At 41.1% G+C, this 12,493-nt stretch overlaps 1 protein-coding gene across 3 annotated transcripts in view; it reads left to right on the forward strand.

The window, feature by feature from the left end:
* asap1a (ArfGAP with SH3 domain, ankyrin repeat and PH domain 1a) overlaps positions 1 to 12,493 on the forward strand; it is a 172,025-nt gene that overhangs the window by 101,114 nt on the left and 58,418 nt on the right. For all 3 annotated transcript variants that reach the window (XM_084327854.1, XM_084327856.1, XM_084327855.1), the window contains exons 6-11: positions 1,896 to 1,970; positions 2,386 to 2,435; positions 4,570 to 4,699; positions 8,040 to 8,125; positions 9,798 to 9,873; positions 12,005 to 12,091. In XM_084327854.1, the coding sequence (XP_084183980.1) occupies positions 1,896 to 1,970; positions 2,386 to 2,435; positions 4,570 to 4,699; positions 8,040 to 8,125; positions 9,798 to 9,873; positions 12,005 to 12,091 (504 nt within the window). The remainder of the gene's footprint in view (positions 1 to 1,895; positions 1,971 to 2,385; positions 2,436 to 4,569; positions 4,700 to 8,039; positions 8,126 to 9,797; positions 9,874 to 12,004; positions 12,092 to 12,493) is intronic.

Consider the following 12,493-nt stretch of genomic DNA (forward strand, 5'->3'; position numbering starts at 1 on the left):
AACAGAATGGAATAATTAGGATGATAGTAAGGGCATACGAAGGAGGGAAAGGAAGGGTAATATCAGCACTGTACCGGGCTATAATGACCAGCAAGGGACACACGACCGATTATATAAGGGAGAAATGGGAGAGAGAACTAGAGATAGGAATAACAGGGAAGGAATGGGGGAACATATGCGAGGTGCAACATTCAACAACAGGATCGAGGATATGGAAAGAGTTTGGATGGAAAAACATAATCAGATTCTTTATAACCCCAGAGCTGAAGGGAAAATATGCACCAACACAAAGAGCATGCTGGAGGATGTGTGGGAAGGAGGGGGCAAATCACACGCACATATTCTGGGGATGTCAGAAGCTGAAGGGGTATTGGGAGGAGATAGGGGAGGCAATGATCAGAATATTAGGATACGGGTTACCACAAACAGGACTGGTGCTTTACTTAGGAGACCTGACACACAAGGGAATACAAGGGGGGGACAAATATTTAATAAAGATAATGTTGATAGCGGCCAGAAAAGCAATAACAAGACTGTGGTACAAAGAAGACCCACCGACAATAGCACAATGGGTAGGAATAGTGGAGGAGATACAGGATATGGAGAGGATAACACACATGCTGAGGTTACAGGAAGAGAAATTTGGAGAAAGATGGGGAAAGTGGGAGGATTACAAGGGGAACGAAAACGACATCACAGAGGAAGAACCAAATGCATCACAAGAGGGCGAAGGGTAAAGGAGGAAAGAGGTTCAAGGAGGGTCTCTGAACCCATGTCACACACTTTTTACTTAGTTAGCATTTTCTGATTTTATTTTTAATTTTTTTGGGTATTACAATTGTATTATATTTTTTGTACTTTATTATTTATGTCTGTTTAACAATGTTGTATTATGGGTTCCATTTTTGTGTAAGTGTTGTTTGTCTATAAATGTTAATAAAAATTTAAGTAAAAAAAAAAAAAAAAAAATTGCCACTTTTCTGGGCGCATGTTATGTGGTTAAATTTGGGATATTGCAACCACTGCAGAAAAATGTGAGTACACAAGTTCACGTTCAACTCAAGTTCAGACCTATATGCTACTCTATTTCATTAGCACTAAAAGTGATTTTCCTTTTCTGCATTAGTAACTTCAGAATGTTATCTTTCAAAAGAGACCAGGCTTATGCATGTGCTATAAGCACAATGTATAAAGATAAGCTTTGCAAAAAAAGTATGCAGTCCTCAAGTTCAAGTATAACAAAAAAAATTCCGCTTTTCTGGGTGCATGTTTCCAAGCATATGTTAAAACAATAAAGTCATCTTTGAGTAAACTTTTAGTAGAGATTCAAGAGGTTTATTCATCACATACAGTACAGTACACAAGACATAGTGAAATGAAGGTGGCCATGCCCGCTTCGATTGTGCAAAGTATCATTAAGTATCTCGAGGCTGGGGCCAGCATGTCCTCTTTTTTGGAAATCAAAATATGGTCACCCTAGGCTTTGCAATGTTTTGAAAAGTGGTTACCAGAGGTTAGAGGCGATCATGTTGGAAGAGAGACAACCACCCAAACATTCCGTGCAAGGCCTCTACCGTTATATTTGGTGGAGGACCAAAATAAAGCTTTAACCTTATGTTTGAAAGATGTTGTAGAAAAACCAATAACGTGCTTGAGCTCATGCTATATGAGGTATGAGGTTTATTGCAGTCGTAGGAGCGAGGCTGATAGAGCACTTCCTCTTGGTTGTTATTGCTTAACTATCTGTGCTGATATGTGGCCTAATCTACAATAGCCTATTTGGGGGAACCCCTGTACTAATACTAATGTATTAATAATACTATATTTCTTAGATGTGCCAGTTTCTGTTCTAATCAGCCTATCTCTTTCTCCCCCTCCCCTCTCTCTCTCTCCAGCTTCAGAGCCTGAGTCACAATGTCATCTTCACCTTGGATTCTCTTCTAAAAGGAGACCTCAAAGGCGTCAAGGGGGTAAGATTTAAAGACTCTCTGTCATTCGGCCAAGTGCAACTCCAACTTCCTCGAACAGAATGGGTGGCCTGTAGCACCATTCACCGTTGACTGCAAGATCTACATTGTAAATCTCAGAAGCATTGAGCCTCCTTTCACTTGGCTGACCCTTTTTAAGGCACCATGATAAAGAACTGACCCCATTTTAGAGAGCGATGCTGGTGCTATTCTTGTGTGTCAAGAGAGCAAGCCTCAATGCAGACTGTAGCTATAGCTAGCATTTAAACCAGCACTAAGCTTTCTTCATTCATTTATTAATCTCCAAGCATCAATCTAGAATTCTGTGTCTTGGCCATTACTATATAATTTTTCTCATAATTTATTCTTTGGTGTTTGCTGTTGACAGAATCTTGACTGCCTTTTCTTGTGATTTCAGGATATAAAGAAACCTTTCGACAAAGCTTGGAAAGACTATGAAACCAAGTTGTGAGTGCATTTTGTTTAATATGCAACCCATCTACCTTTTGCTTTCCACCCAGTCAACTGTTTTGGTCCCTGACCAATCAGGTAAGACCTCAGGTTGAGCTGGTTCTGGTAAGACCTCAGACGAGTGTTTGCTTAACACTTCCAGTGTCACGCCTCTTACTCCTCATTGGCGCCTCATGCCACCCATTAACCCCATGTAAATGGTAACCTTGTTTGTAGAGCTATAACCATATTCTATATTATAGCTATGGATACAGTACTATAGTCATTTGACACTGGGTTTCTTCCGGTCAAGATGCAAAAAAGAAATCTTTTTTTCCATCCATACGTTCCCATGTTATACCGTGGTGAATATAAGTATGGTTTTAGAGCGGTCTATCGTAATCCATGAAATACTGAGTTATAGTCCTACACGTTGTAGACTCTAGCGTTCCTCGCCTGAACCCGCTATTGTTCTGGATTCAAATCCACATTATCGATATTATGTTCCATCATGAATGTTGATTATTCGAGCGTCAGTAACGGCATTCGCATTGAACACTAAAGACGGTTACCAGCCCGATTGCTATGAAAGCATTGCAGGATCAAGCTAGAATTGACGTCAAATCGCTCTTACCTTTGGCCGAAAGTAATCCAAAAAGAATATTCCAATTTCTTGATCGCCATCTGGTAGATCCAATCCCCATTTGCTCAACGTTATAAACTACCATAACATACGGGTCAAGCATAGTTGACAGGCTTCGATGTGACCGGCTGAACTGTGCACCTTCCCCAGAACAAACAATGAAATCTGAGACCTGGGGTCATTCCACATGCCAGGATACAATGTTAGAAATGTAGCTTGATACCGCCGCCTGGTAGGATGCGGCCGGTACTGCACCTTCGGATTCCCACTATGCATTTTTCAGCCAACACACAGCACCCTGAGATAGAATAGGTCAGTGGTCACCAACCTTTTTAAGCCCAAGATCACTTTTTTTTTTTTTTGTGAAGGCAAGATCTACTTATTGAAGCGTTGAGAGAAAAAGACAGCCAAGATTGTACTTTAAACTAAATTACTTTTATTTGCCTGTATTCTAATTACATGCAATGCTTTGGTCCAACATTAAAACGTCAAAGTAGAACTGTAATATGTACTTTCTCAGTCAGTGCTAAGTGCAGTCATCTTATGCAGCATCACTTTTCACATCAAAACAAAAGTAGAACTGTAATGTGGACTTTCTCATATTATTAACATTGACAAACATATTTACAATTAGCATTTTATAAAGTAGAACTGTAATGTGTACTTTCTCAGTCAGTGCTAAGTGCAGTCAGTGCTAAGTGCAGCATCACTTTTCACATCAAAACAAAAGTAGAACTGTAATGTGGACTTTCTCATTTTATTAACGTTGACAAACATATTTACAATTAGCATTTTATAAAGTAGAACTGTGATGTGTACTTTCTCAGTCAGTGCTAAGTGCAGTCAGTGCTAAGTGCAGCATCACTTTTCACATCAAAACAAAAGTAGAACTGTAATGTGGACTCTCAGGGAAAGATGTAAAAAAAAAAAAATTGTAATTAAAAAAAAATTCCCCCAGGGAAAGATCTACAGGGAAAGTCTCAAAGATCGACCAGTCGATCGCGATCGACGGGTTGGTGACCACTGGAATAGGGTATTAAAAATAAAAATAAAGGAAAAACGACCCAGAAACGAGAATCTTCGTTTATGGCACTGAACGGTTGGGGCACAGAAACGAGAATCTTCGTTTTTGGCAATTAATGTGTTAAAGGGCCACACCACTGATTCTTGCATGGGATATATGTAACATGACATGGGACGTTACATGGGATCCACGGGACATGAAACCTACAGTACCAACATGTTCTTTGTCTCGAGAGCTCTGCAAGAAAATCAGCGAAGTGGCCCTTTAAGCCAGGCAGGAGGGCGAGGTGTTGCCAACTTTTCAGATCAATCAAATACAGTAAACATCTTTGACCAGATTCCAGAGTGTTTTCTTTAATTTAATTTGTCTGTCAGAGTTGACCAAGAGGTCTTAGGTTTGAGTGGGGGCTGAACAACACTGTAAATAACAGACGTGATGGTCAGTAGTTCCTGGACTGACACTGTGTGTCTCGTCTTCATTCTCAGCACCAAGATCGAGAAGGAGAAGCGGGAGCACGCCAAGCAGCACGGCATGATTCGCACGGAGATCACCGGAGCCGAGATCGCAGAGGAGATGGAGAAGGAGAGGAGGCTCTTCCAGCTGCAGATGTGCGAGGTCAGCATCTCTCACAGTGTGTGTGTGTCTGTCTGTCTGTCTGTCTGTCTGTCTGTCTGTCTGTCTGTCTGTCTGTCTGTCTGTCTGTCTGTCTGTCTGTCTGTCTGTCTGTCTGTCTGTCTGTCTGTACTTTTGATAGTAGAAACACAATGCTTTGACCTCACACATTCACAAGTTGTATATCTACTCCTAAATGTCTTAGCAGTACGCTGTCACACAGATGTGAAGAGAACAGTCTCTACATCATTCTCTGTCATTGCTCATACCTGTGTTAGGGATGGGCATTTTAAAATCCAGATCGATTGATCGCATGCTATACTCGATTGATCGTGTATTACTCGAAAAGGGAAAAAAAACGTTAAAAAAAGATATATATATATATTAGAATATTATTATTATTATTATTTTTTTTTTTACTTATATTTGTTCATTCACGTATATATGTTTAAGGAAACCAACAAACAGTTATAATCAAGGGTCTCAAACTCAATTTACCTGGGGGCCGCTGGAGGTAGAGTCTGGGTGAGGCTGGGCCGCATCAAATATTCCACAAAAAAGGGTTTCAAGTATTCAAAAAAAAATACAACTGATCCAATCTTCTCAATCTTTAGCAATAACATTTCAGAACATGAACAGTTCTTCAGAACATGAATGGTTCTTCAGAACATAGGTTTCTCAGTGGTGTCAGTGGACTCATCCACAGCTATGGAAATGCACTGTGCATTTTATTTTTTTCAATCACAAAGCTGTTTAATCAAATCACCAGCCAGTATTTCAGTTATTCTGGTTGCTGTGCGATCTGAGGGGGATTTGCTTTTGTTTGCCTTCAAACATGGTCTCCATCACTCAGTCATACATTATTTTCAAATTGCCACCTTTCACAAGAGCTACCGTTTCTTGGCATATAGTCACATTGGTTTGGTGCTGGGACTCAGGATGAACGCATATTTTTCAGTCCATTCACCTTTGAATTGCAGTCGACTTTTCTTTTACTGACCATCTTTGAAAATGCCATATTTTTCTGCTGGCTGCCTGCTGGCGAAACTAGGCTAGTAGCTACATTTATCTCACGGAGATAAAACTGGGAGCGAGTTTACTGTAGATGCGCTGTCAACTCTGCTCTGACTGAAAGAGAGAGACGACTTGCATTCCGTGAAGACCCGCCCTACTCCCCTACTCTGCATCTGATTCGCAGACTGTGGGTGAGGGGGAAAAACGCTGACGGGATGCTGAATGTGATTGGACCAGACCCGTACACAGACAGACAGTGTGGCAGTGCAGCCGAACATGCAGAGCACTGCTCGCAGTCAGAGGAGATAGCGAGGATGCATTTGCCTTCCACTTTACTTGATATCACTCCGGAATCACGTTTCAACCAAGTCACTAACATAACGTTGCTGTCATGAGCCTGCGCTATGGTAGCCTACAAGTGATAAAATAAATAAAACTTCCAACTCTCGCGCAACGACTCGGCAAACAGTTGCGCGCGGGCCGCACTAACACTAAACTTTGATGTCAAGTAGGGGGCCGCAAAATATCATCCCTCGGGCCGCAATTGGCCCGCGGGCCGCGAGTTTGAGACCCCTGGTCTAGGGCTTCCTCACATCTAGGGGCGACAGTGGCTCAGGAGGTAAAGCGGTCATCTGGTAGTCGGAAGGTTCCTGGTTCGATTCCCGCTCCTCCCGGGCAGCATGTCGATGTGTCCTTGAGCAAGACACTTAACCCCTAATTGCTCCCGATGTGCAGGTTGGCACCTTGCATGGTTGCCTCCGCCGTCGGTGTGTGAATGTGTGAATGAATGGGTAAAATGTGAGGAACAAAATTGTAAAGCGCTTTGGATAAAAGCGCTATATAAAGATGCAGCCATTCACATCTGCATTTATTTGTGAAGACTTGCTGTTTAAACGGTCAGTTTAAAAACCAGTTTGGCTCCTTTTGATTGACAACAGCTGGCAGCCACTCACAGCCTGTGGATATCCACAACAGCCTGTGTGTAGCTCTACGCAGGGATGGTTTTACCTATGAGCATTTATTTTAATTTAATTAAAAAAAGATATATAACAAATTAAAAAGAATAAATTTTTAATTTAAATTTAAATTGCAATTTAATTTTTTAATTTGTTTGGACCTTGTGGTGTTCTTGTTTTGTTCTTGATTTGATGTGATGTTTCTTCTTGACTTGTTTGGGGAGGACGTGTACGGCCCATGGGGACATTGACGTGTGTTGTCGGGCCTTATAAATAAATTTGATTTGATTTGATTTGAGTCACACAGGCATAAATTGGAACTCACTCATTCACAAACATACGCATGTACACTAGGCATGTGCGTGTTTATTCTTATATTTGGGCATTTTAACTGACGTAGGTATTCGACTATAGCTGATAAAAAAAATCGATTCAGCCAACTGATTTAAAGTAAAAAAAAATTTATATGTTCACTAAATTTAACAAATTGTATTTTGTTTCGTTATTTATTTGATTAATGAAAACAGCCATTGTTTAGTGGAGGCAAGGATCACAGAAGGCCTTCAGTTGTTCTTGTGTTTTTGGAGTAGTAATGTTTAACCCATTAACCAGTTTTTAAAGAATGTTCGAAAATTGTAATGTTGATATGCCTCCAAATGCTCTCTCTCTCGCTCGCTCTCTCTCTCTCTCTCTCTCTCTCTCTCTCTCTCTCTCTCTCTCTCTCTCTCTCTCTCTGTCTCTCTCTCTGTGTCTCTCTCTGTGTCTCTCTCTGTGTCTCTCTCTCTCTCTCTCTCTCTCTCTCTCTCTCTCTCTCTCTCTCTCTCTGTGTGTGTCTCTCTCTCTCTCTCTCTCTCTCTCTCTCTCTCTCTCTCTCTCTCTCTCCTTGCTAGCACTAAACAGCTTAGTGAGAGCGATACATTTCTCCTGTCACCTCCTTCACACCCGGCCTCCAGCACCACTGGGTTGGCTATAAACCATGAACTACACAGCGTATCTCTCATGCATTCCTCTGTCTGTTTCCTCTGTCTCTCCTCTGTCTCCTCTTCTCTCTCTTTGCCCTCTCTCTTACTTTCTCCACACACACACACACACACACACACACACACACACACACACACACACACACACACACACACACACACACACACACACACACACACACACACACACACACATTTCTATGCTTGCCGCAGGTCAAAAACAGGAAGTAATGATTTATTCACTCCCTTGTATTGGAAAGTAGCTTGGGATTTTCCGTCTATGAAACATGTACATTAGATATGTTTGAGAGTTGAATCTCTTTTGTTTGCATCTTAGTGGTAGAGTCTTCATTGCTATTATTAACATTTATTAATGTTTAATCCACTAAACAGTACCTCATCAAAGTGAACGAGATCAAAACCAAGAAGGGGGTTGACCTGCTTCAGAACCTCATTAAATACTACCATGCACAGTGCAAGTAAGTGCTGGTACACACTCCAACCTTTACACCTTAAAGGGATGCTTTGCATTTTTGGACATTAAGTTGTATGAAATACTTACCAGTAGTGTAGTGGATGCAAAGCTATTAGGTTACTTACCAAGGTTGGAGTTACTGGAAAGCAAACGGGGTCACAGAACCAAAAGGTTTTAATCCACACCACAACATTCAGGCTAAAAGGTTACCCATTTCCAACACAAAACCATGGTCCTCCAGCATTTAAGATTCTGTTATCACTTGGCACTATTTTGTTTCTAGAAAAAAAGTCAGTGTATTACTACAGTTCACATGTAATGCGGCCTACCAGCTGGTCAAAATGCTGGAGGACCATGGTTTTGTTTTGGAGGTGGCTAACGCTTTGTCTGCATGTTGTGGTGTGAATTAAAACCTTTTTGGTTTGTGCCTGTCTTCCCGGTTCACCCAGAACCCGGTCAGAACTCTGACCACAGGACTTGGTGAGTAAGCTAATAGCTTTACTGGTAAGTATTTCATACAACCTAATGTCCAAAAATCCAAACTATCCCTTTAACACACAATATAAAAGAAAATGGTATCAGTACCTCAGATGAAGAACCATATTACTCTGTTTTAAAGGAACACGCCAACATTTTGGGAAATTAGCTTACCGTCTTCTGCATTGTGCTAAGCTAGGCTAACGTGCAGCCAGATAGCTTTCTACTGAACGCACAGAGAGGAAACTGGTATCTATCTTCTTGTCTCTCTCTGGAGAAGACGGTAAGCTAATTTCCCAAAATGTTTTCAGAGGAACAATGTTTTCAAACTTCATTTTTCAAGTTACACCAGAGACACACCGGGAAGAGTAGCCAGTTTCCCTTTGGTGTCCATGTAAACAGTTTGGATGGTTCACACCAGCCGTGGCACGGAGCTCCCCGGCCAGCTCACTATCTTCAGACATAGTTTCGGCGTCTAGTCTATTTTCTCTGCGAGCCGCGAGCGCCTCTATCTACATGTGATTGGAGCAAAGGAGCAGAATCTCTTGTTGGCTGGCGTGGAGAAATGTCTTCTGGAGTGAACAGCCAGCCTCCTGCTCGCTCCAGAGTTGACACTTCACAACGCTCCGGTGTCCTTGTGTTGTGTTCATTCATAGTTAAAGGAACACACCAACATTTTAGCTTACCGTCTTCTCCAGAGAGAGACAAGAAGATAGATACCAGTTTCCTCTCTGTGCGTTCAGTAGAAAGCTATCTGGCTGCACATTAGCCTAGCTTAGCACAATGAATGGAAGCGGACAGTGCCAGTTAGCCTAGGCATTGTCCAACTAACACCTCTCCCGAAGGCTAACCGGCCATGTCCGCTTCCATTCATTGTGCTAAGCTAGGCTAGTTTCCTCTCTGAATGCACAGAGAGGAAACTGGTGTCTATCTTCTTGTCTCTCTCTGGAGAAGACAGTAAGCTATTTTCCCAAAATGTTGGCATGTTCCTAAGGTTGAGTACTTTCTTGTGATATATCACATTAAAATTCTAAGTGATTTGGATTGACTTTACAACTGCAAATACATGGGCTGCCCAAACTATTTTAATGGTTTTAAGAGTTGTATGGTTCAGTGCAAGGGTTCTTGAAGTCAACTGTATTTTTTAAATGCTGAATTTCTTTTTCTTTATTGTCTTTTAATTCTTTTTTCATTTTCAGCTTTTTCCAGGATGGCTTAAAAACGGCAGACAAGTTGAAGCAATACATTGAGAAACTGGCAGCTGACTTGTACAATGTAAGCAAAGATTTTGTAATGTAAGATTTTTCCAAAACATTTTCATGTGTAATTTCCATCCCCACCAGTTGTAAATTGAATACTGACGGAAGCCAGGGCTGTGACTGTGATATATTCAAGCATTCTCCTATGCAGAGAGTTGGACGACGTTCAACTGTCAAACATCTCTGCTACAGGAAGTAAACTAACCAGTGCTACCATATGCTATCCTATTTATTTTCATATAATTATTATTTATATTGAATAAATAATAGTAATTATTGTTCCCCTTATATTTTTTTGTCTCTTTTATAAATAAGAACCGAAATGCGTTGAACACATTTTAATAATTTCATTTCACGGCATGTGTGGCGCCTTGTTTATTCACTGTGTCCACTGAAACGGCGATGAGCACAGCCAGAAAGATATGGGTTCCTTACGCATAAAAGATGGTCTGTTTTGACTTTTATGATAACTACATCACTGCATAACTCATAAATGTTCAGACACGCTTCATTTTGGGTTATGGGATACTCTGTATACACCCGATTCAACGTTATAGCATTTTCTTTCAAACTAATTTGGTCGCGGATGTCCGGATTTGGTACAGACTTTGGCTCTCTTTTTTTTTTGGTCCACTTTTTCTCCCATTTTTCTATATTTTCTCCCATCCCAATTTCGTATCATCCAATTCAACCCTCCCCTGTCACGAACGCTGTTTCTTGCCTCCCACAAGCCGGCTGCAATGTGGACTAAGTCATACATAGCACAAGTCCCCTCCGGTACTTGAGGTAACAGCAGTCGCATCTTTTCACCTGCGCAGCTCGATCTCTCAGTGTCGAGGAGTAACGCGTGGGAGGCTCACGCTGCCCCCGACACTTCCTGATTCTACTGCGCAGGCGCACCAACCGACTTGTAGGAGTCGCTTGTTCACAACGTTCGATCCCCACCCTTCAGTTTTCCCTCCCCGTAATACGGCCAATGTGTATTACTGCGGACGACCAGCTAAACTGAAAACAATGTGGAGAGCTGGATTCGAACACGCGAATACTAGCGTCTCCACACTGGTGGCGAGTGCCTTGCCCACTACACCACCTAGCCGCCCTTAGACTTTGGCTCTCTTTAGGCAGAGCTGTTTAGCAGGCTGTGGTGTACAGGCATAGTGACAGCTCTGCATAGGAGTGTGGTTTTAAAGATTGTGTGACTGATTGGCAGTCATGGCTATCAAAATCAATTGAGTGTCATAACTGTTCATAAAATATCAATATATCATGAAATAGCACAGCATTACAGTTTATTTATATATAGTCAGTCTGTCTGTACACTGTACACTGTCACTGCGTCCTGGCTCACAAAGCATGAGACTGAATGGAGAGCAGTGTCATCTTGAACTAGTAGGAAATGTGGAATTTCTAACCGCAGTAGCAAAAAAAAACTTGCAATGAAAAAGTATCATAATATGTTTAGGGCTGTCCCCGACTAAGGATTTGGATGGTCGACTAGGATTGGCCAAAATTTGCCGTTAGTCGACTATTGGTCAAAAAAAAAAAGTATAATATTTTTAAAGTTTTTTTTATTTTATTTTTTTCTGTGGGGGGTGCTTAATGTCTGAAGGAGTCGACTGAAGGCTTCTTGTCCTCTGCAAAAGCATGCAATTGGTCCACTGATGGATACATCTTGATATTTGTCTAGTCTAGTGTGTTCATTAGATGGGTGAAATCCTCTTTCAGTGCCTCTGTGCCTGTTTTCATAGGCAGTTAGCCTCTGGTATGCGTGCCATTAGCGTTAGCCACGCTTCTAGGCCTATTTTCTTTTGGAAAGAATGATAAAAAAATATATATATATATTAATTTTTTTTTTTTTTTTTTATAATTATATTCGACTAAGAGGTTGGCCAGTCGACTACGGCCCCTTTCGACCGATTAGTCGACTAATCGATTAATAGGGGTCAGCCCTATAATATATAGTATAATGTGTTTTTTGTTGTTGTTTATTATTATTATTTTTCTTTTATGACTGTAATCACAATTTTATTATTGGCTGAGGTGTATAGGCATAGTGACAGCTCTTTGATTTTAAAGATTGTGTGTCCGATCTTCACGTCCCCAATAGAGGTGTTCCTTTGCACATGTTTCTTCTTCTTAATGTGTAGATAAAACAGACGCAGGATGAGGAGAAGAAACAGCTGACGGCCCTGAGGGACCTCATCAAGTCTTCTCTGCAGCTGGACCAGAAGGAGGTAAAGACACATGACTAGGGAGCAGGGCTAAAAGAAGCACACTATTCCTTTACTTAATTGCACAACCTGTAATACAGTCAAACAGTGACCTCTAGGCAAAAGTGCTTCTGCTTGGTACTGCACTTTGTAGAATCTTCTTTTTGTTTTGGTCTGATGTGTGGGTTGGATTTAAGTGGGTATAATGGGAGGGGCTGCTATTGTTGACCACACCTCAGGCTCTGCCATGAGAGATCTAGAGAAATTCACATTATAATAAGCTATAATATGGTATATCTATATAGCTATAATATACTGTATATGAATTAGGGATGCACCGATCCGATATTGGTATCGATATCAGTAAAATAGCTGGATCGGGTATCGGTTAAAAATATATATATATATATCGGATTTATTTTTATT

The sequence above is a fragment of the Notolepis coatsorum genome (assembly GCF_963971535.1).
Source record: "Notolepis coatsorum genome assembly, chromosome: 13".
Taxonomy (NCBI): Eukaryota; Metazoa; Chordata; class Actinopteri; order Aulopiformes; family Paralepididae; genus Notolepis; species Notolepis coatsorum.